General features: G+C 33.1%; 1 protein-coding gene and 1 long non-coding RNA gene across 4 annotated transcripts in view; both read right to left on the reverse strand.

Annotated features, from left to right (window-relative positions):
• Positions 1–22,241, reverse strand: part of LOC100743377 — a 173,743-nt gene that overhangs the window by 45,469 nt on the left and 106,033 nt on the right. For all 3 annotated transcript variants that reach the window (XM_012384591.3, XM_033320305.1, XM_033320306.1), the window contains 5 exons: positions 21,578–21,802; positions 20,919–21,092; positions 19,294–19,455; positions 18,958–19,200; positions 17,774–18,004 (listed from right to left, as the gene is read on the reverse strand). In XM_012384591.3, the coding sequence (XP_012240014.1) occupies positions 17,774–18,004; positions 18,958–19,200; positions 19,294–19,455; positions 20,919–21,092; positions 21,578–21,802 (1,035 nt within the window). The remainder of the gene's footprint in view (positions 1–17,773; positions 18,005–18,957; positions 19,201–19,293; positions 19,456–20,918; positions 21,093–21,577; positions 21,803–22,241) is intronic.
• On the reverse strand, positions 4,084–13,913 carry LOC117151546. Its single transcript, XR_004461564.1, has 2 exons — positions 11,320–13,913; positions 4,084–4,410 (listed from the first exon to the last, which is right to left on the reverse strand). It is a non-coding gene; the product is annotated as an uncharacterized LOC117151546 (long non-coding RNA).

Consider the following 22,241-nt stretch of genomic DNA (forward strand, 5'->3'; position numbering starts at 1 on the left):
CCCCACATTTTTTCAAAATTTAGCTAAGCAATCAAAATGATTTATTATTTCTTACTTTTTTAATCAAACAACTTCTTTATGGTTTCAAGGAAGCAATGCTCACAAATAATAACCCAGAATTACACCAGAAATATCTTTCTCGAAATTTACAAGGCAATAAATAATCTCTTGATAATATTTCGTTGGAACAAAAGGATATTTCAAATTTAATAAAATAAGCTCACTGTTCCAATAGTTTGTTAAAATTTCCTAACTATTCGACGCACCACGTCGTTCTGTTATCATTCAGAAATATTTGAAATTCCTTAAAAAAATATGCAAAGTATTAAAAAAAAAAAAGAAGATATTTTAATGGAAAATAATTTTTCCAAAGCTCAAATATACATTTCTGAAATTTCGATATTTCGTATGAGAAAAAAAAAAGAAAGAATATTCTTTGATCACGCAATAGTACGTGATACATAGGCAACGCTACATTATCGGTGCTGGCGTTCACAATATATGCTGCAAATGTTATTATGTAGTACCTAATACTTGATAACTAGCGTATATACTGACAGCGTGCTGAAATTAACAAATATGGTACACGCTTCTATCAGTGCTTGTTCCTTCAACGATGGTCAATTAATACAACATCTCGATTATTCAAGCACTGATTAACAGAATATCCGATTACACGATACGCTGAAGTATAATATAACCAAATACAAATTTACGTTTCCTGGGGAACTTTGAATAATTCGTTGCTCCTCTTTTTTATTCAACAGCTGCAGAATAATTAAGTGGGAAACGCCTAAATAATCGGGAAGTTGAAATAATAATATTAAAGTATAGTACAATAGCAAAGTTGAAATAGTAAATCGAAGTGCCATAAGTGGATATATTCAATGGAAACGAAAAGCGCGTTTCCCAATTAATTTACTCATTTTGTTTTCCAATTCAATTAATCACTAGTTCGAATAATCGAGTTTTCCACGACCACGGTTTTTTCTTTTTTCTTTTACCGTTTGGGAAAAAATGTTCAGTCATCCGGCCGACGTTACAGCTAGCGTAAGGAAGATATTTAAAAGAAATATTATAAAATATATTAATGAAATGGAAGAAAAAGTCGTGTTTCCACGTGGCTAGTTGAAAGTCAACATTGATGCAAAATAAATTTCTTGAATCTTCGTGAAACTAGAGCTGCAACGCTGGCGAAACAAATGCTTTTTTCCCAAAGGATACCGGTTAATACTACCACTTTGAGATTGATCGAATCTTCGACCAATATTTGTTCACGTAAGAAGAAAATTCTCTCTCGATCAAGTACGACTGTTGATCAAAGAGAACAAACACTTTGGGGCACGATTACTTAAGAAAGGAGATAGAAAATGTTGAAAGCAGCACGACATTTTATGTACAAACTGTACAATATACTTCGAGTCGAAGTACCCTTCGTTTTCAACCCTTTGTAAAATTGAACAATAATATATCGTAAAAACGTGACAAGTGAAAGCACACTGTCTTTTATCTGGTTTCGAGATCAAATACATATTTCTGCTAGCTTCAGGAATGTTTCAGAAATATTAACTGTCATAAGTAGATTGGAAATATTTATGCGAATTCATATTTTTATGAGTGGAATTGAAAAAATTGAATGTAGATAGAAAATTGATCCACGAAACACAATTAATGCTATGTTTGGGAAATTTTCTGTATCTTTTACATCATTTTCACATCTTCCAATTTCCTACAAATAGGCATAAGCTTAAAAACCCTTGTAAGGTCAATTATTAACTTTTTACAAATCTTATCTACTAATTTCGATCGGTGAATGTTTCTTAAATCGAAACGTGTCGAATTAGGAATAGAAATTAGCAAGTAAATTTCATTATTCGTTTCAAAAGTTATAAGTGATATATTAAAATCCAATGTAACATTGGTCAGAATGAAACAAAGGGTTGAAGAAACGATTGAAAAGGTTTTCAATGAGAAAAGAGCGGGTTCAAAGGTGTGTTGCCTACTTAAATGACACTGTATCTCTCGATAACAATTTGTTCGTGGCGTTCAGTCTTCGTGGAAATCGCCATTTCATTAGGAAAGACAAAATAAAGTTTCTCTTTATTAATCCCTTGTCTTATAACTCGTTTAAATACGAAAATCTTTAAGATACTATAGGAAGGTACGATCTAACGATTATTTCAATTTGTAAGTTGCAAAGAAATTAGAAATTGAAACGAAAATTTATTTTCCACTATAGTCTATCGTGAACATAATACGAATATTTTAAGACAAAGGATCATACATGAACTGGTAACTCGTTCGATTATGTTCCTCACCTTTTTATTTGTGTGCTTCCTATATCAGTTAATTTATGACATTCGACGAATTATTTTCTATAATTTTTTACATAATTTGTGCTATATATTGTAGTATAGTGTAGTATCGTGGACAGATTGCCTGGGAGATATCGGGTGTGTGTTGTCAGCGTTGTCAAGGAGTGTTGTCAGCGTATTTAGAAGAGAACCATTGTAACGAGAGTAATTAGTGACGAGTAGTGATAGTGTAAACATAGATTGACGGAGCATCAAACGATATTGTAACAATCATACCGTTACCAAACCTATTGGCACTATACCATTTCCTACATATATTTTATGTAATTGTAAATTATAAAATAAAGTTCACACCAACGCACGCGGATGATCTTATAAATTTTCACGGGGAAACCAAAGGCTGCACCTCGTTTGGAGCGCCATAAAAATGTAAACCGGGCTTAAAAATCTAAATCGAAGGTAGAATTGAAGGAATCGATAAAAGTACTTCGTTTGGTAATTTTGTTTTATTTTTTATTGAAGTTTCTTCGTTTTCGTTTCGGTTAGAGCATAAAAAAACTTATCTACGCTTAAAACATGGCCTTCGATATGAAAAATATTATGATTAACTATTTCATGAAATAATTGAATTTTAAACGCGATATTGTATTGTAAAAACAAATAGATGATCAAAATTCATGCTCTTTTTCGAAACACGTCATTCGATGTTTCAAAATAAAAAAAAGGAAATAAATAATTGACAGTAGCGTACAAAAAATTGCCAATTCGTATCTTGAACGAGAAACAAAAATATGACATATACAGGGTGGTTGGTAACAGGTGGTACAAGCAGGAGGGGGTGATTCTATGCGAAAAAAGAAGTCGAAAATATAGAATAACAATTTTTGGTTTGAGGCTTTGTTTTCGAGAAAATCGACTTTAAATTTTCGCTCAGTACGCGTGCACTTTATCACGTCTCGTTATAACGGGTCTCACTGTAGATCGTTGTCTCGATGGAAAAATTTAAAAAAAAAATGTAGAAAAAAATACTTTTATTCTTTATTTTTGACTTCTTCTTTCGCGTAGAATCACCCCCTTTCCGCTTGTACCACCAGTTACCAACCACCCTGTATCTGCATGTGCAACTCAAATAGTTTTCAGAATTGAGCGAATACATAAATCAAAAAATTGGACAGTTCCGAAGAAATTAATTGTATAAAATGTCAAAGTTCTATCGTTTCTCCGAATGTCGAAATGTCGTTTATATTTTGCCACGTTTTTGCTAACAAAACATAATACTGCAGCGTTTCACACATAAACTGAAGCGCCAGAAAAATTCCGATATATTTTAACAAATACAAAATTACAGAAAAGTCTAAAACGCTTGTCCTTAAAAAAACAGAAGCAACATTTGCTGCAAAATCCCGGTTATTTCGAATTCAAACTTGCGAACGCGTCAATCCACGAAGAATCAAACACGAGAGAATTTTAAATATCACCAAATTTCTGCTCACTGAAATGTCCACGAGAAACATTTTATTGAAAAACGCGAACGATTCGACACCGAACGTGTCTCAACAATAAAAAAAAAAAAAAAAAAAAAAAAAAAAAAGGGAACTGGTAGTTCTAGCGTTAATTTCCTCGAATTCTACACAGCAGTTCTTCGTTTCTCCGTAAAAGAAAAGAAAGAACAGAAGAAAAATTACGAACGTGACGAAGATATAACAAAGACCATCGATCGCGAAGGAGGAAGGAACTTGAAGGGTTTGCACGAAGAACAACGTAAAAGCAAAGGGAAAAAACAGCCATGTATAATGTTACATCGTGATTGGTCATTGCTCTCCGATATGAATATCATTGTTATTATTAAAACGATCATTAGACGAGCACATTGTATATATATATGTGTATATATATATAATAATAATAATTAGATACTATATATAAATACTATATATAGTATGTCATTAATTAATCTTTTTTTTCTGTCTTTCTTTTTATTTCGTTTTTTCTTTAATTTCAGTTTCGTTCGTTCTTTGGTCAGGTTAACTTGCGGCAATTTGATCGAACTTCGCAACTTCGTAAACGGTTCCGGTCTGGACGTTTAAGCATTGTCCTGAAAATGAAAAATGAAATAGCCGAATTAGTAGCGGGAACGCGTGCCAGTTTGCGCGCGAAAACAGTTATTCAAAATATGAGAAAAAAAAAAAGAAAAACAAAAAGAAAGAGAAGGAGGTAGTTAAAGGATATGATGGATGTAGCTGCGTCGCGGATCGATCCTGTACGCCATTCCACGCGAGCATTCCTGTTAATTTCGAACAGAGCAATAAGCGACTCGACGTATAGAAATATTACAGGGTGATTTATAGACATACAACAATTCTTTTCTAGATGGATTCATGAAAGAATTGGTACTTTCTGTTGTTTTTTCTTTTTCACCAAGAATAGGAATAATTTTACCAACGATAAAAGTCAGTTTCTAGGAAGAAACAGATATGAATTGTAGATTTTAACGAGTACGTTTTTTAGATTCTATGTAGCGAGCCACGAAATGAGGATAAAGAACAACGTTAGAAGATTGGTGCTTATGTAACGGAAGGCACATTTAATCTGATAGATATTAAATTAAATACGATTTAAATTTGATTTACATAATTCAATTTAAATTTAAATTCGGCTACTTTGATATAATTGGAATTTAAATTGAATACGACACGTAATGATGTGTTTTCGTTTAATCTTGTGAAAATGAAATCCGAATATTTAGGATTTATCGCGAAATAACGATAACATAATATTATTTAGTTTGCATGCAAACTTTTGTGTCATTATGTGTATCCAGTGAAGAATATTTTTTGACCAATAAAATACAAAATTACGACTAATTATTCACCTGGGAAGGTTTTAAAAATCACCCTGTATGAACATTTTTCACGCAATTTAGGTAGCGGAAACGGCGAATAGATCTATTTAAACGGAAGAAGAATAGCATTTGATGCAAATTTGGACGAAATTCAACCCTGAACTGAAAATAATGATGATGAAATATTCTCACGATATTAACATATTAACAAAAGGAAGAAAATAACGTTTTAATATATACAAACATAGAACAAAATATCCACATGTGCATTTGAGGGAAAAATTTATAAATGACAAGTATTTTAAACACACATTCGTATTGTTTCAGACAGAATTATTTTACTATTCGTTATTAATAAACATTCAAAACATTCTGTATCGATTATCCTTCATGTAATTAAATTACGAATAAATTAGAATTAAAAAGTCATTAATAAGATGAATGATATAATAATTATTTTCCGGGGTAAAGTAACAAAGACTGAACTCTTCGACAAAAACTACTTTAATATGCGATAAATATCACGACTATATGAAGATCTAAAAATGCACACGAAAATACGAATCATTTTAACAACTCCAATGAACAATTTCCAAGTCTAATTTAATCCTTGGAAAATATAAAATATCTGATGTCGCCTCATTTCTCCAGTTAAGGGTTGAAAATCGCCACAAAGTGAGAATTCGTTCGTCTATTTAAATTCTAACTTCTAATTCATCTAAAATAATTGAAGAAGAAAAAAACCAAAAGCGAAAAGAAAATTTCTAAACAGCTACAGTGTTATATTCTTCCTCTATAGTAAACGATTCATGCTTGTGTAAGTATAACAGATGCTGCAGCAAGAGCACAGAGTGGATGTACGTATCTCGACAAGGCAAACCTTTCTCATTTATTTCTTTTAGTTTTCCACCGTAGAATCGACGTTAACAACATAAAAAGTAAGCTGGAAAGAATCGTGCAATTGCAATTCGGATCGATTTTCATGGAAATTTTGCCTTGTGTCAGATCGAGGATCGGACTGGCGAAGGGAAAGTTTCGAAAGTTTCTTAACAAGCATCGAATCGATTGTTGAAATGCACTTCTGCCACTTAAACGTCGTATTCTAGGTATCTTCGGTGACGAAGAAACGGTTCCTGATGAATTTCATTGATCTAAGGAAGTTTTAAATTTAAGAGAAGCGATTCGATGGTCACGAGCGAGAAAAATAAACGAATTTCTGGAGATTGCGAAACTTCGAAACTTCCTCCGCTCTGTCTATGCCACATTTAACTTGAATTTTTATGTTCTTCTTTCGTTCGTTCTCTTCTTCTTATCCTCCTATTCCGTTTCTATCTTTTCCTTTAAATATATCGTTGATCGTGTCGATGCGGGGATGCAAATGATAAAGCTGGATAATTTCTTGTTTTTAAATATGTACGAGCAGAGAGAAGGATCATGTGTTCGTATTAATAGCAACAATTACGATGATGATACTGGTCTAATGTTTTAACGAATCGTTGAAATGCCTTCGAAAGTTGATACTAATATCACGAAATTATCTTGAGAAAATATATTATGAGATCGAATGGAGAAACGCATACTTCTTTGCCAAAGGGAGACACGAGGAAACTTTTTACTGTCTCAGTCAATTTGCGGTAAATAATTTTTGAAATTCGAAAAAATTATAGATAAATATAAGAGAGAAACATTATGAGTACACACAGACTTTTCAAGTACAACTAAAATAATTATTACGAGCTATTAATATATTTCTGATTTTTTTTTATTTTAAAGCAATTCTCATTTGATATACGTAAATTAAATATATGTCTTTGGGGAATTTTTATAAATTTCTTTTATTTATTCTTCACCCGATAATAAATTATTTTTCCACAAATCTCGTTAATTCTCTACCAACATCTAATCTCACATTTTCACCTGCAATATTACCACTTTTAATCAATCTAGCTCTACTACCCTCGTCCAGAAACAGGCCGCAAAGGGCTGAGTTCATCAAAGACCAGTAACCATCATGAAATGATCCCACGTTCCCTCGTTTTACCGGATATTCCCAACGCGAGCCAATCGAAACTACCGCACTGACACGACCACATGATAATGCGGCCTACACACACTGAAATATTTTATAATGCAAAAGCATCCTGACCTACATGATGCAGCTAACAATGTGTGCACTATATGCATGGCATATTATCCTCGCTAGATTGCAGATATTTATGGAAATACACATTTTGGCAGACAGAACTAAAGAAATGGAAGATAAGTAGAGATTTGCTTCATTTTCCAAATGTCACATTTCTTTAATTTATTCTTAATTATTTCCCTTTATAATTATATATTCTACTTTCGATAGTTTCTTTTTGTATATTATATGTATTTTGTGCGTTTTGGTAATGAATTTATTAATTAATAAGATGTATTTATAAATGCATAAAGATACGCTGTTCAAACATTAGAATACCATCCTGGTTTATCGATCGTGGTGCACCTTTTGAGGAGAGAATTTTTCTTCATTCTTCGTTGGGAAATTTCTACGCAAGATTATGAGGATAACTATGAAAATACGTGCATCGTTTCACTGTGTGTAGGCCTTGATTAACCCTGCTACATACTTGGAATTATTTAAAACTCAGTCGTGTCTTCTCATCCTTAAAAATTCTGTTACTAACTTACACGTTTTTTTGCTAAGTTCACGCAGTCTCGATTTTACTTAGAAGCTTTGTTTAACCTCTTACCTTATAACATGTTCTATGATGATTTACTTTCAATATATCCTAATAAATAACCGATAGATATAACGATCATCGAAGCGTCGTATCTGCACGATATCTTAACTCTAATGATTTTGTAAGTGTCATAAATTGAAATTACATTTAAGATAAAATGCTCCTTGTTTCTGGTTATCTTCTTAAGTCCTATCGCGAGTGTAGCTCGATGTTATAAGGCAAAGGGGCTACAGCTATTTGTCCGGTTTTATACTTAGAACGTTCGTTGCAACAAGAAAACAGTCGTGACATAAAAATCCAAAGATAGTAGCGGGGTTAATTGTCAAATGAAAATGACAATGACGATGGTAACACAGATGATTAAGTACCAACGAATGACTATCGCGTGCCTTCGAGACTCAATTCATTGTACGATGCCCGCGTGTACACACGTATACATCGTACGTACACGTGCATACTTCGAAGCGATCCAAGTAACAGGAAGAACAAAAAAAAAAAAAAGAAAATAAAGAGATAAAAAAGGAGAAAATAGTGGAAACTAGAAAAAGAAGAAAAACATAGAATAAGAACAAGTATAAAGGAGCCTGCGAGGAGTAACTCGATACAATCGTATACGGCGTATCACGTGAGATTTATGGACAGATATCCAACATCGAAGGAAAACCAGGCTTAGTATGTCGCGTACTATGATTCAAATTTACTATATTTGACTCGATATATTAGGTTAGTCGAGAAGAGTGTAATACGTCCAGGAGAACTATGTCCCCTGTGTCTAATGGTAACACGTGTCGATCCCCGGACAACGAGGACAGTCTGCTGATAATAGTGAAGAAAGGTGCCAGTGAGTAGTTAGACAGTAGTGGAATGCTCTAATAGATTTCTATGGAAAAAAAAGAGAGAATAGGTGAGAACAGGAATTGTTGCATACCAGCAATGATCGATTGTACGCTCGAGGATCGAACTGAGAAGGGGTGAAGGCGATTTTTCACGGGGAGAATTTATAGTGTTACCTTCATTCAGGGTTGTGTACACTTTCTGAGTTTCCGTGTAATTTTCTTTTTTTTTTTTTATTTTTGTCTTCCTTGCTTCGGTACGTAGTAACTTATGATTGGTACTATTTTGGAAATTGTTGACTTTTTCGTGGTTAATAGAAGTTATTATTTGTTGTTAGTATCTGTTGTCTATTTTGCTAGTAATGATTCATTTTCTATGAATTTCGCGTGATTCTGATAAAGGAGATTATAATTATTATCAATGTTACATGAGTTACATACAGCGCTTGAAATAAAGTATTACGGTGTATTATTAATACTTGTATTTTGTTAATTTTTACCTGAAGAAAGCGATGTTATTTATTAATATTTTTCACGAATTATGTATGTTTCACATATTCTGTTACCAACATTTCGTATGAGTTTAATATTATTATTGTTACGACAGTAATTTCATTTACCTCCAAAAGGGAACACCGTCTGCCATTAATGTTTCTGCTTATTCCCAAAACGATAGTTGCACTCGTCGTTAATATTTCACGAAATCTCTGTATGCCTTCCATAAAGGGATGTCATTAATTTTCATTTGATCATTAATTCTACCTACCCTTAACCGGAAATGCCATTTACTGTTAATACTCTACCATCTCTAGAAACCAACAGGGATTCCCTGAGAAGGGAGGGTAACACCATAAAAGCTCTCCTCGTACGTATGTGGAAAGAAAGAGGAAAACAACCACGATACAACTCGTAATATTAGCAAATTAGCAAGTTGCAGATTGTAGATAACGCTAAACTTCAATTTCGCGTCAAACAATTTTATCTTGTTTAATCATTATTCTACAAGAGAATTTATTAACATTAACATCTTGTAACTTGTAATTTGACAAATATCGCTAATAATAATTAAGTATATATAATTAACTATACCTTTTAGATTTATAATTATATACTTTTAAGAATTTAAATAGTCTATTTTATGTAAAAAAAATATATGGATAAAAGTTTGTTTTATGTATCTTTCGTTTAATTTTTTTTTTTTTTTTTTTTTGGATGCAAAGTTTAAACTTTAGTGGTCGATAATTTAAAAGTTAAGAGATTGGGGTAGGTGACAGGAGGGTTCTTTACTTTTCCACGGTGGTTGGTATTCTCGTCAGCTAATGCCTTTGCCTTTTTGCAGTTTAATTCCATTATAGTGTGGTCTTTCGCCCCTTTTTTTTGTGTCGAGAAGCCTTCTGAAGACCTCTCGATGAGCTCGCACGAGTTTCTCTCTTCCTCTTTCTCTGTTTCTCTCTGGTGCTTTGACTTTTCGTTACGACCGTCTCCCCTGATCTGGTTAACGCGTTAGCTTGGTGCAGAGATAATGGACTCTCGTTTATTCCTCGGCAGAGGGTGAACGAATCTTTGGACGAATGAAATTATTTTGAATAAATTATTTCACGGTTACGAGTTTAACTGTAACGAACTTTTAAGATGTTATTTGGAATTTAATATAAATTTCTGTGTGCAATTAATTTTAATATGTAACCTCTGTGCATTTATTTGAGAATTTTTAATCTGCTCTCCCGATGCTTCCTCTTAACTTTTAACATAACGATATAACCATTATTTAATTAAAAATTATTATTATTCAATTTATAGGAACATATTTAACAGGATAGAACATCCAAATCTTGTTTGCTTGCATTATTACTTACACAAATTCCGATATTATTTCAATTTTTAATATCACAGAAATATATTATGGTACAATGACAGTTACTCGTTAAAATTATTCATTGATCTTTGACAACTGCTTTTCTGAAGTAGGGCTTCATTACAAAGCTGTTCATAGAGTTCTTCTAACAAATGAGCTAATTCTTGATAATAACGAAATTGCTTAAGAACATTGAAATTTCGACAGCGTTTAAACGACCATTATCTCCGCACCTGAAAATTCCATTTTTCAGCCGTATACCCTGACGAGCCACGTTCTAAAATCCTTTCAATTAATACAGAGATAATTAACTATCTCTTCCTGTTCCTCATCCACTGTTTCTCCCTCTTCCCTCTTCGTCCCTTCTATCCTACTTCGTCGAATTATACAAACAGACAAACGGCAAATGTAACGTAACTATAATAACGCGAAATAAAAATCTCCGAGAGAAGGTTTAAAGAAAAAAGTAGGAGAAAAAGAAAATTGAAAAGAGGAACGAAACAGTTCTCTAAGAGGAAAAATGAAAAACCAAAGATCGCTATTATAGTAAGGTCCTGTTCGTGTATACACGTGGGTGGTGTGAATGGCGTGTCTCGTGTGCACGTGTGTACCAGATGAGCGTGAGCTCGAAGGACAGTGAAGAGTCAGTCGAATGCAAAAGAAATGAACAAATTATTCGTTCGTTCTGTTCAGCTACTCTACCAGGCAACTTTCATTCACTATTACAATCGTTTTGTTCAGTACTTACTCAGCAGTTCTCGATGGTTGGTCATTCTATAAACCCATCCGCGGTAATTGCCACAACTATACTGAATAACAAACGTCGTTTCTCATTCGTTCTCACCCTTTCTTTCTCGCGCGACCCCATTTCTCTTCACATACACGTGTTATTATCTGATTCTTTTCTTTTACTCCCTTTGATATTATTTTATTCGTATAGAGTTGTTCGTTTGACGACACTAAGCAATTTGCACACTCGTCGCGGCGACTTCTTCTAGCGGTCGTATTTTTCTTTCGTTTTACTTTTCTTTTTATCTTCTTGGCAACGATTTACTGCGCCCCGATAACTTGGTTATCCGAGCTCAGCCGTAGACTAAGAGTCTTGGTTTGCGCGATCGATAGCTGGGACCACAATGGCCCAAGCAGCCGCGACACGAGCAACACGCTCCTTTCCTTCCACGAGTTCATCGTTTATTGCTCGTCGTTTCAGTGAAATTCGTTCTGATTCCGATACACGAACTGCCTCGTGTAAGCGATTTACTGCCAATTTCGATCCTGTTCTTTCTTTCGATGCTGACAGATATATTTCGTTGTAACGTAAGAGGATAGTCCTGTTTCTATTCATTAGCCATTTATTGCTATGTTTCTCTTCGAAATTGTTAACCCTGAACTTGTATCGATAGATAATTACAATAACATTTTTGCTTCTATTTCGTAATAAATATCATTACTAGCGTTGATGATGTTTTTAGTCTTGAACGATAGAAATGTTGCCAATTAGTATCTTACGTTAAAAATCAATTACGTTGCAATATGCGTATTGATGGAGTATGAACAATTCAAACGATATTGAATAATCTGAAACAAGTAATTCAGGAATTATAACGCAGTTTCTTTAGCATCTCAAAATTCGTATCTATAATACCAATAATTAATATCTGGATAATTAATTTTAAGAATACAATTTATCGTTTCTTCTATTTTCTAAGAATATCCTCGAGTAATAAATTAATTGTCCGTATTAGCAGTAAATTGCAGCAAAGTGTTGTGTTAATAAATCAATGAAAGACGTATCAATTCAGGTCATCGCCAAACAAGTTAACGTGACAATGTAAATAATTGTAAATTGTGATAATTGAGAGATATTAAGCAACGACACGAGAGTTTAACAAAGCGATGTGCCGCAACACATTTTAATTCTAATTTTAATTCTAGCGAAACAAAACGTTCTTCGTTTGACAATATTCCTTTGACGATATTCCTCTTCTTCCATTTCTATTTTTCAAAGCGATAATTTTCAAAATTTGCACTTCATTTGCAGTTCAAGTTCGTTATTAATGATACTTCATTATCTATGTTATGCTCTGGACTAATAGATAATTTCCCTATGAAATTTATCGCCACGTTATGTTCCCTAACATACTATTACGTGTTTTATTTGCAAATTATTTGTAGAACGCGTTCAGCTGCAATTTCATGAACTTTTAATACGTAGAGTGTTTCGCCTGAAATATAGCGTAGATAATAATCGTTCGAATTTTAAGAAGAAATGTTTTAGAACGTTTTAACTTCAATATCTTTTTCAGACTTAATCGAAAATGCGAATGCAATTATTGGGAAATTATGCATCGCGTGTAATTGACCACCCTGTTCAAGTGAACTTCAAAATTGTTTAAAAAACAGGATCGAAATGCGGACGTATCGCTTGCACCAGTTGCATTCCATCGTATTATCTATTTTCATGTTTTCCCGTTTTCCGTACATTTTTAAGCAAAATATTACGCGAAAACGCGAGGTTGAATTTAAAAATACCTAAACGTGCCGGAATCAGTCACGTATAAAACGAGTGAATCCTACCATTTATCTCGCTGTAGCGAAGCGAAAATCTCCGGGGCGATTTCCAATTTCCGTGAAAATGAAACTAAAAAATTGTCTATTTTAAATAACACTGAAACAATAATAGTTAATCCTGTCACAATTATATAGCATTTATATCACTTTAACTTCTTTCTATTAATCAAATCTTTAGATTCGTAATTTTCACACTGCGAGTTTTTATATTTCCGAACGTTACATCAGCGTTCAGGAAATTCTTCTCAGAATTCAGATTGAAATTCAAAATGTGGAAATTCAGATTTAAAAAAAGAGATAAAAATCACAATGAAAAGCTGTTACATCGATAGAAGGATAAATCTGAAGGAAATGTATTAATTTAAGAACACTGTAAGCACATTACTGCGGAATTTTAAACTCACTTTAGATATTTCCTCTTTTCTAAAACAAAGTCTCTGATGACTACTATACTCGCTTTCTAAATTAAGAATTCGAAAGGAAATCCATTAGCGCAAACTGATTCCGGCTGAACATGAGGTACAGATGTTTCTTCGTTGAAAAAAAGAAAAAAAAAAAATAGAATGACCTACAAAACTGAATCAAATTCACTGGAATTGTTTATCACGTTTGATTGAACAGATAATATGAACAGTTCGTTAAAAGAATCTGAAGAATCCCTCTGCTTTCAAAAATTTGATGGCTTAATGTGTCAGATAGTTTCAAGAAGAATATGAAAAATTAGAGAAATCATGGAGAAAGTGAGAAATTATTGTAAATACGAATCCTGCATTTATAATAATTTGGCTGTTATCGCAACAAATTTCAAATAAAATTTTATATTAAATTATTATTATTTCAAAATTTTATCTTCTTTACTAAACATGAGATATATTTTTCCTAATACATTCTATATTTTAATTAAAACAAAGTGTAATGAAACAAAAACGTTTTTAACATAACAAAATGTGGTCGGATATAACAGAAAACAATTAAGGAAATAAAAGTGTGAGAAATAAATAAATATTTAACAACAACAACAAAAAATAAACAGGGATGGGAAAAGGTTCGGATGGACAATGTTAAACAAAAATAAAAACAACCTGTACGGCACCCTATTTATTATCTATAACTGATACACGTGCTGTAAAATCTTTATTCAAAAATTCAAAGGAATATTCTCCTCGTACCATTCATTTTTCCATGTTTTCCATTCGACAAAAATAATCGTCATATTAACCTACTTCGCTAAAACATCATATTTGCAAAAATATACCTATCAAAGACGATTAAATCCAGATAATAACATTACTCTGGCCAATTAACAGTCTTATATACTTTTCTAAAACAAAGAAGAAAAATGATTAATTCGTGCCGTAAATAGTAAATAAAATTTCATAACTACGGTAAAGTGAACCAAAAAAGAAAAAGAAAAGAAGAGAAATCGATAAAACCTGTCGAAATTATAGAAAAGAAGCTAACGAGAGGAGCTTCGTAAAAAATCTAATTTTATCGATAGTATTATAATCTTGGAATAATTTCACTGCATCGTGAACAAAAAATAGACTCCAATTCGTCAATTCGTCTCTTACAATTAGTCAAAAATTCGTTTCGTCAAACCGAGTGAAACGGATTCGATTCTCTCAGCAAAACCACGAATACTACTATATAATAGTTACTAACAAGTCGAAAAGTACTTGTGCGGGTAATAGTTAATCGACGCCTTGATAACGAGTTGAATTAAGTACTGTTTGAAACGTCAGACGGGTATCTGGCCACGTTGAACGCCGTGTGAAACTTTGTTAGAGGAATTTTGATTTCAGTAATGGATATGGTTTGTTTGAAGTCATTCACTCGAGATGACTGTTAACAACACCAACACATAAACTGTGGATCTGATTTACTATTCGTTTGGAATTTTAATTGCATTTTTATTTTTATTTTAATTTTAATTGAATAATAGTTAATAAAAATCCTAGATCCACAGAACACATTCACAATTTTGCGAAATTATTGATGCAAAATGTGTAATAGCAAAATCTTATATTTATTTGCTATTCGCTTATTGTTCATTTACTATCAGTTTTTGACAATGCATTGATAACTGAGAGATTTATGGGAATAAAAATCGTGTCAATTCATAGGTTCTATAACCTAATGCATACATTTTTATAAAGTCATTTTACAAAATTTCGATCGAATTAGTTAAACATACAATTCATTTAATTAACTAGTATATTACTCAAATATGGTATACAATTCTAAACAAATTTGTAAAAATTAAATCATCTTCGTGTGTTCTCCTTTGCCAATGTCAGGATTCAATGAAAATACTTGACAAGATCGCTCGAAAGATCATCCGATGCATCATTGGAAGTAAGGGAGTCGACCTTGAAGTACCAATTAATTTCAATCAGACTATAGCAGAGCTGTCTGTACTGAATCCAATTTTTTTGTAAAATTCCATTTCTGTTCAATTTTTATATTTTGTTATTAGATATATGTAAATAGATTCAATTTTCGAGCTTTATTTGTGATAAATACTGTATCACACGACGTAAAACGTATTTGAGATTGCCACTGGACGGAAAACTCCGGAAAACACGCGGGAATCGCTGCAAAACCACGATCATCCTGTAGGAACAACCCTGGGGAAGAACCTTCAAGCATCGTCACTGATTTATAAGTTCCAAGAGGCCAACAGTAAAACAATAAAAAAAGATATCCAGGAAAAAACCGAAAATGCTTAATCGATGCGAATTTCGCTGGAAAAGTCGGTCGTCTCGAAGACACGCGAGTCACGAGGCGAATCCATTCGATAGACGTGGAAACAGAGGCTGAATACATGTCTTGAAAATATAACAACTGATTTGAGCAAGCACAGACAGATTCTTTTAAGTTCGTCATATAACGTGTACAGTTTGACCAATATAATTTTGCCACTCATTTGCATGAGTCGATAAAGGGGAACTGATATTAAAATCGGATCGAAGATGATTTTTTTACTATTTAGGATAGCTTAGTACAGTATCTAATTTCGAAAGAAGATAGATGATTTAATGGTAGAAGACTCAAGTACTTTTCACTCCTATACTAAAATAATTACTAAAAATGAATTCGACGCTATTTTAAGTACACAAGAAGATTCTTCTTTTAAGATCAAACAATCGTTAATAATGATATTTATATTTGTGAAAATAATTGTCAATCTGTTAATGGACTAACTCGATTCAATTGATCTTTCTGGTGTTAAGATAGTAGTCGTGTAAACTTAGGATTTGTTTGCAGATTGTATTGATTCTAACTTCAGTGGATCTGTGTACAGTTGTAGATTGTTCCACTATTGCAACTCGAATTCCTTTATATTCTTGTTGATGGTCTACTGCAGAAATGGTACAATCTAACTATCAAAGATACATTGGTCAAACTATACACCTAAACCAACATTATTGAAACCAAATCTCTCTGAGCGTTTCGGATCTCTTCTACTCCTGTCTACACATACAAGAAACCACTTGATATACATACAAACGTTCATGTCATGTACATAACGTCTGATCTTCATGGACGTTGGAGATATTGGTTTACCATAGATATGTGTAGAATATTGAGCGGTTATTCTAACAATAAACGTATTCTGCAATTCAGAAAAACGGTTAGATGAATAGATTGAAGCATAAAAGACTTCAATATTGGACGATATTGATAAAAATTAGTGACGTTCATTGATAGAGCCTCTCATAGGATTTTCTACCTCTCGAACTGGAGGATTAAATTCCCAATAAGTTGATGGTCGAACGTAATTTCAAATCGTATACATACAAACATTATGTATTCTTATAATGAATATGAATGATATATCGATATGCACAACCACTGTGTGTATACAACATAGAATTTATGAATCAAAAGAGGAACAGTTGATATTCTAATAATTAAATCCCATTAATAGAATTAATAAAAAAAAAGCGAAGAGAATGCTAGCGAATCTCTATTACAAGAACCAGTCGGTTTGCTCAGATAAAAAAGGTTCTATTATGAAGAAAATTCCACTATGCTCCATTGTTCGGAATTTGTCGAGGAATAAACAGTTTATATAATAGGCGCTCACTAATTTTCCCCGCGACTTATTATTTTTCGTTTGCGTAATAGAAGCTCACATTCAGATAAGTGAACTTAACCAGCAATAGTTCACTTAATCAGGCATTAATTAAAATTTCTTTCCAGTAAATGGAGTTCTATTGTATCAGAATTTAAACTTGTATTACTTTCTAACCATCAACCTAAGGAAAAAGAAGAATCCAAATTAAAACCAACCAACCTAACATAACTTCCTTTCTGTTTCCAGCATTATCTTAAAACGGTGCACCATATCCAGGAGTAGAAGATCCCCATTTTACTCAAGAGCATCAATCTAAATTCATTCTAAATCCATTCTAAATCCATCGTTCTTAGAAACTCTCAGATTTAACAAGATTGTGCTGATGCTTCAAACCCTCGATCAAATCCATATGATGAGGCGGTTCGATCACGTTCACTTTACGTTCCCTGAAATATTCTCGCCTCTGTTTGTGGCTATCCATGATCGAGCACGTGGCCGTCTCGCTATCCCTATCGACGGTCGGTTCGATCCGATCCTCCTGATCGCTCACCTGGACAATACTGTCTGGGATGGGCAATGGTTTCGCCACACCGATGCGCACGGTGCCCTTAGGGGCGCCTTTCAGCGCCTGCACCGCCTGGTCCAGCGTTGCATTCTCCAGGGCGATATCATTGACGAAAAGAAGACGATCGCCTGGTATTAACTGACCATCTACTTGAGCTACGCCACCGGGCACCAGTGATCTTATTACTATCACAGTCTCATTGGGGTTCATTGGATCCTAGAACAGACAGATGGAAGATTGTTAGTGTGCTGGTTTTAGTGTTTAGACTGGGTTTAGGTGTACGTCAAAATAAGTGTAAGAGTACATTTAAAAGTGTTGCTGTGAGAGATACCGACTTTATAATAACTCATACAATAATGTATTTATGATAGAGATTATATATTAAATTAAAGATTGTTATATTGTTATTATTTTGGAGGGGTGATTTTTTTAGGGAAAGAGTGAAAATTTGAAACTTTTAAATGAGAGAGAAGAAGGACTTGCAAAGAGGAGGAATGTAAGGAATTTTGAAAACGTTTGATTGTTATTATAAACAGGAAGTTTTTGAAAAATGAATACATATTGATCGAAGAGTAATAGAGACTGTATGCAAGAAAGGATAGCTTGGGGATATTTTATTTTTCCGGATATTTTCAATCCAATCTCTAAAATCTCTTAATAAATCATGCGCATTCGAAAACTAATATAACATGAATTCGATTGACTTGGGTCGATTTTCTGGCTTCTTCCATTACGCAACCCCCCAGTTATGTAACACGTTAGAACCCTCGTAACCCAGCTACCAAATCTTACTAAACGCAATAATCCCGGAAATTCCTGTACTATACATCTACACCAATTAGTCCCAAACCGATAACGCTAAATCTACTTAATACTGAAACATCAATATCATTATAATTTAATGTATCGATAACAACACAATATACATACCGCATAACGACGATTGCGTTATTCTTGATATAGAAATCATTATTTTATTACATGGTAATTATTAACTATATTAAGTAATAAGTAATTATTAATTTATGTAATTCCAAACTAAGATAATTTGAATGTTTGTGGTTAGATTAGAATTTCATAAAACGTCCGCCATTAATCAATTACAACTAATATCGGTAAAACATAAATAATTAATAAAACATAGGTAAACCAACGAAACGTTTTTATACCTGATAATCCAAAATGGAGAACCCAAGGCCCCGTTCTCCCTTTACCAGTTCGATGATCTGCGGTTCGGAGCTCCACATCGCCAGACCAGTCAACGGTTCCAAAGATCGCGACTTCATTTTATTCAAGCTTGCGTCGGTCACCGTAGCCGTGGTCGTCGTCGACGCTAACGAGCCGTCAGACTTGGCCTTCACCAAACGGTCCATTGTTGGCAATAAATTCTGCAGAGATCCGCCAAGGATGCTCTATAAAACACGTTTCACCTGGTTACGCTCGAAATACCGATATTACGTACTCGAACTGCATTATTATTTATTAGAAAATGTTCAATTTCTTACTCTGGTTTGGAACGCAGCTTGATGTTGAGCAGTGTCGATAGGGCAAAGAGGATCCTGCGAAGCGATGTTTCTTCCACAGACCATGCGAACGTGTATGGGTAATTCTTTTAACACGCTAACTACTTCCATATGATTAATGCCGAGCAATCGATATCCGTTCACCTGTTGGCAGTAAAATCGTTGAATATTAATGGATCAGCTTTATTTATGAATTCGTTATTAATTGATTCAATGGGGAGATTAGGGAAGGGTTGGTATGAAAGGTGATTTACACTGGGTGTTATAATTCGCGAAGCGTCTTTTAATTGAAATTATATGTGACAGCTACTTTGAAATTAATTAATGTTGTTTCTACAGATTAATGATTTTTTTACAATAATGTAATAATAACGCAAATAATGTTGCTTTTAGATTAATATGCGCACATATTGAGTTATTATATTATATTATAAATATCTGATGACAGCTAATCTTTGAATATTTGATAACTTATTTATCCGAATATTTAATGTATCTTCGTCATTTTTGGAATTTTACAAACGCTGATGGTTAGATTAATGATTTTTGTATATTTATGGAAAATTTCAATGACGTAAATATGTATAGAACACACGTAGTATTTCTAATGTGCTTATTCTAATTTCGAATGTTCCTATTCGCCAAGTTTCAATTAAATTTTAATGTATGTCACAATTTTACATACAAATTTAGTAGCGAATGCACTGGCTATTCGGTTCACGGTTTTTTTCCACAGAAAGCAATGATTCTCGCCTAATCGTCAAAGTTAAACAGCATTAGCCACGGTTAGCGCTTAGATGGCTGATTATCTAGGACGCTGTGCCCATACCAAGCTTCTCAGCTTAGAAAGCTGTGTCCATTCTGTGTTTACTGGTGCATTTCTCGAGCATCAGCAAATATACGAAATTAATATTATACGTACAAAACGTAACTGAACATAACTAATGGCACAAAACGTAATATCTATCAAAAATTATTTATTTTCATACAAATTCTGCTGGCTACTAATATCGAATGCAGGAATTTTATTTCACAATAAAATACTATTAAAACTTATTTGCAGTTTTAGATTATTAATTGTTAAACTAACATGGTTGCAGAAAATAATCAACAATCAATGCTTTAGAAATTTGTAAGAAAATAAAAATATTTGTTATCTATGCAAGAAACCAAGATAAAAGCGATAAACAATTTTACAACGTTAAAAAGAGTATTATATTTCTGTATTGTCCCAAAACCCAATAAAAAAAGAATTTGGGTATTACAGGATTACTCGACAGTATATTGAACTTAAAAATCACTCTTCTCTAAAAATAAAAGGAACCACAATTTTCTTCTATAATATTTAAATGCAAAATATTAAAAAATACAGTATAATTTATTATTCTGTACTTCTTAATATAGAGACAATTGATTCTAATTTGGTTAAAGGGTGTAATAAGAATAATGAAATTATATTCATTATTAATAAATTGATAAAGTAAACCGACGACAAACTACAAGTTGCTAAACCACACACATTTCGCCAGAGGTATTAATCCTTTATGGTAATTGGATTTAAGAGGGAGGAGAGCTTCTTGAACTCTGTAACCAAACTATTGCTTTACCTCCAGCAATTCATCCCCTGAACGCAGCGTTCCGTTTTGTCCTACGGGTCCTTCCGGGAGAATCGATCTTATGTAATGATGCGGTCTAACTTCCTGTCCATTCTCCACATCCACCGTTCCCTCCAAGCTTATACCAAGGCCACTACCTTCCGCAAATTTCTTCAATTGCGCTACCTATCGGTAATAGACAGGAAAATTTTCTTCTTTAATCTTTCGTTGATGAAAAATTTATATACACACTCGTATATAGATGTTATAAGAAATAAAGAAGATTTTTAAACATTAAACGCGAATAATTATGTTTGGAAGATTTGTAGTTTTTAAAAAATAATTTTTAAATTTCCAATTAGCCACGTAGCTTTCTAAATTGTTAGAGTCTTTAAAATGTAATTTCCAAGTCTTCGGTTAATTAAATTGCTTTCTCAATCTATCGAATCTTTCTTTAAAAATGAATCTCTAATTCACCACTTGACGAAACCCTTTTAGATATTTTCTACTATACTTTCTTGCAAACAATAGCATTTACATAAGGATAATCCAACATTTTAAGTAGCATCAAATGCAAGAATTCTGATAATTAAATTCTCACCAATCCTAAAACATGAAGGATATATTACATTATTCAGAGTAAGAAGGTATTAGTGTAGCAAGGTACATACCACAATTTCCGTGTCTGGGCCTACGATCTTCTGCCATTTCGCCTTAATGGCGGCTCGAATTTGAGGTGTAAGCTCGCTGGATGGGTCGCTCAACAGAGCTTCCACATTTGCCGCGTCATCTAATTCCTCCGAGGATCTCTCGCGTTCACCCTCTTGTAGAACTGCGCTGTCAACAGTCGTGTGCGATTCTCCTTCCGGTTCTATCTCAGTAGTAGTTTCTCCATCCTGCAAACAAAATGTGTTTCATATATTAACATACCATTTTGTAAAGTTAGTTTCTGTGAAAGAAATAAGTTCTACCTTGTTAAAGTTGTATAAATATTAAACATTAAAACTTTATATATTTTTATAGTTTTATCCTCGCAAACGAGATTAAACAATTTTTTTTTCTTTCTCACTATTAATATTGTTGAACTGTCTGTTCCTACTTCTTATTTTACTGTTGCTGCAATTACTAATAGATACCTTCTATTTCATCTAGGTTAATTAAATTAGAAATTAATTTCTAAATACCATGTGAATTTTGAATATTTACAATAATTAATTTCCAACTTTTCGAAATATATTCGTCGCTTCACTTAAACGCAGATTGTGTTATTTTATAATTCAAGATACTACGTTATATGAATAATACTCAGATTATACGTGAGTCCTGATTTTACAT

The sequence above is a fragment of the Bombus impatiens genome, unplaced genomic scaffold (assembly GCF_000188095.3).
Source record: "Bombus impatiens unplaced genomic scaffold, BIMP_2.2 scf_0264, whole genome shotgun sequence".
Taxonomy (NCBI): domain Eukaryota; kingdom Metazoa; phylum Arthropoda; class Insecta; order Hymenoptera; family Apidae; genus Bombus; species Bombus impatiens.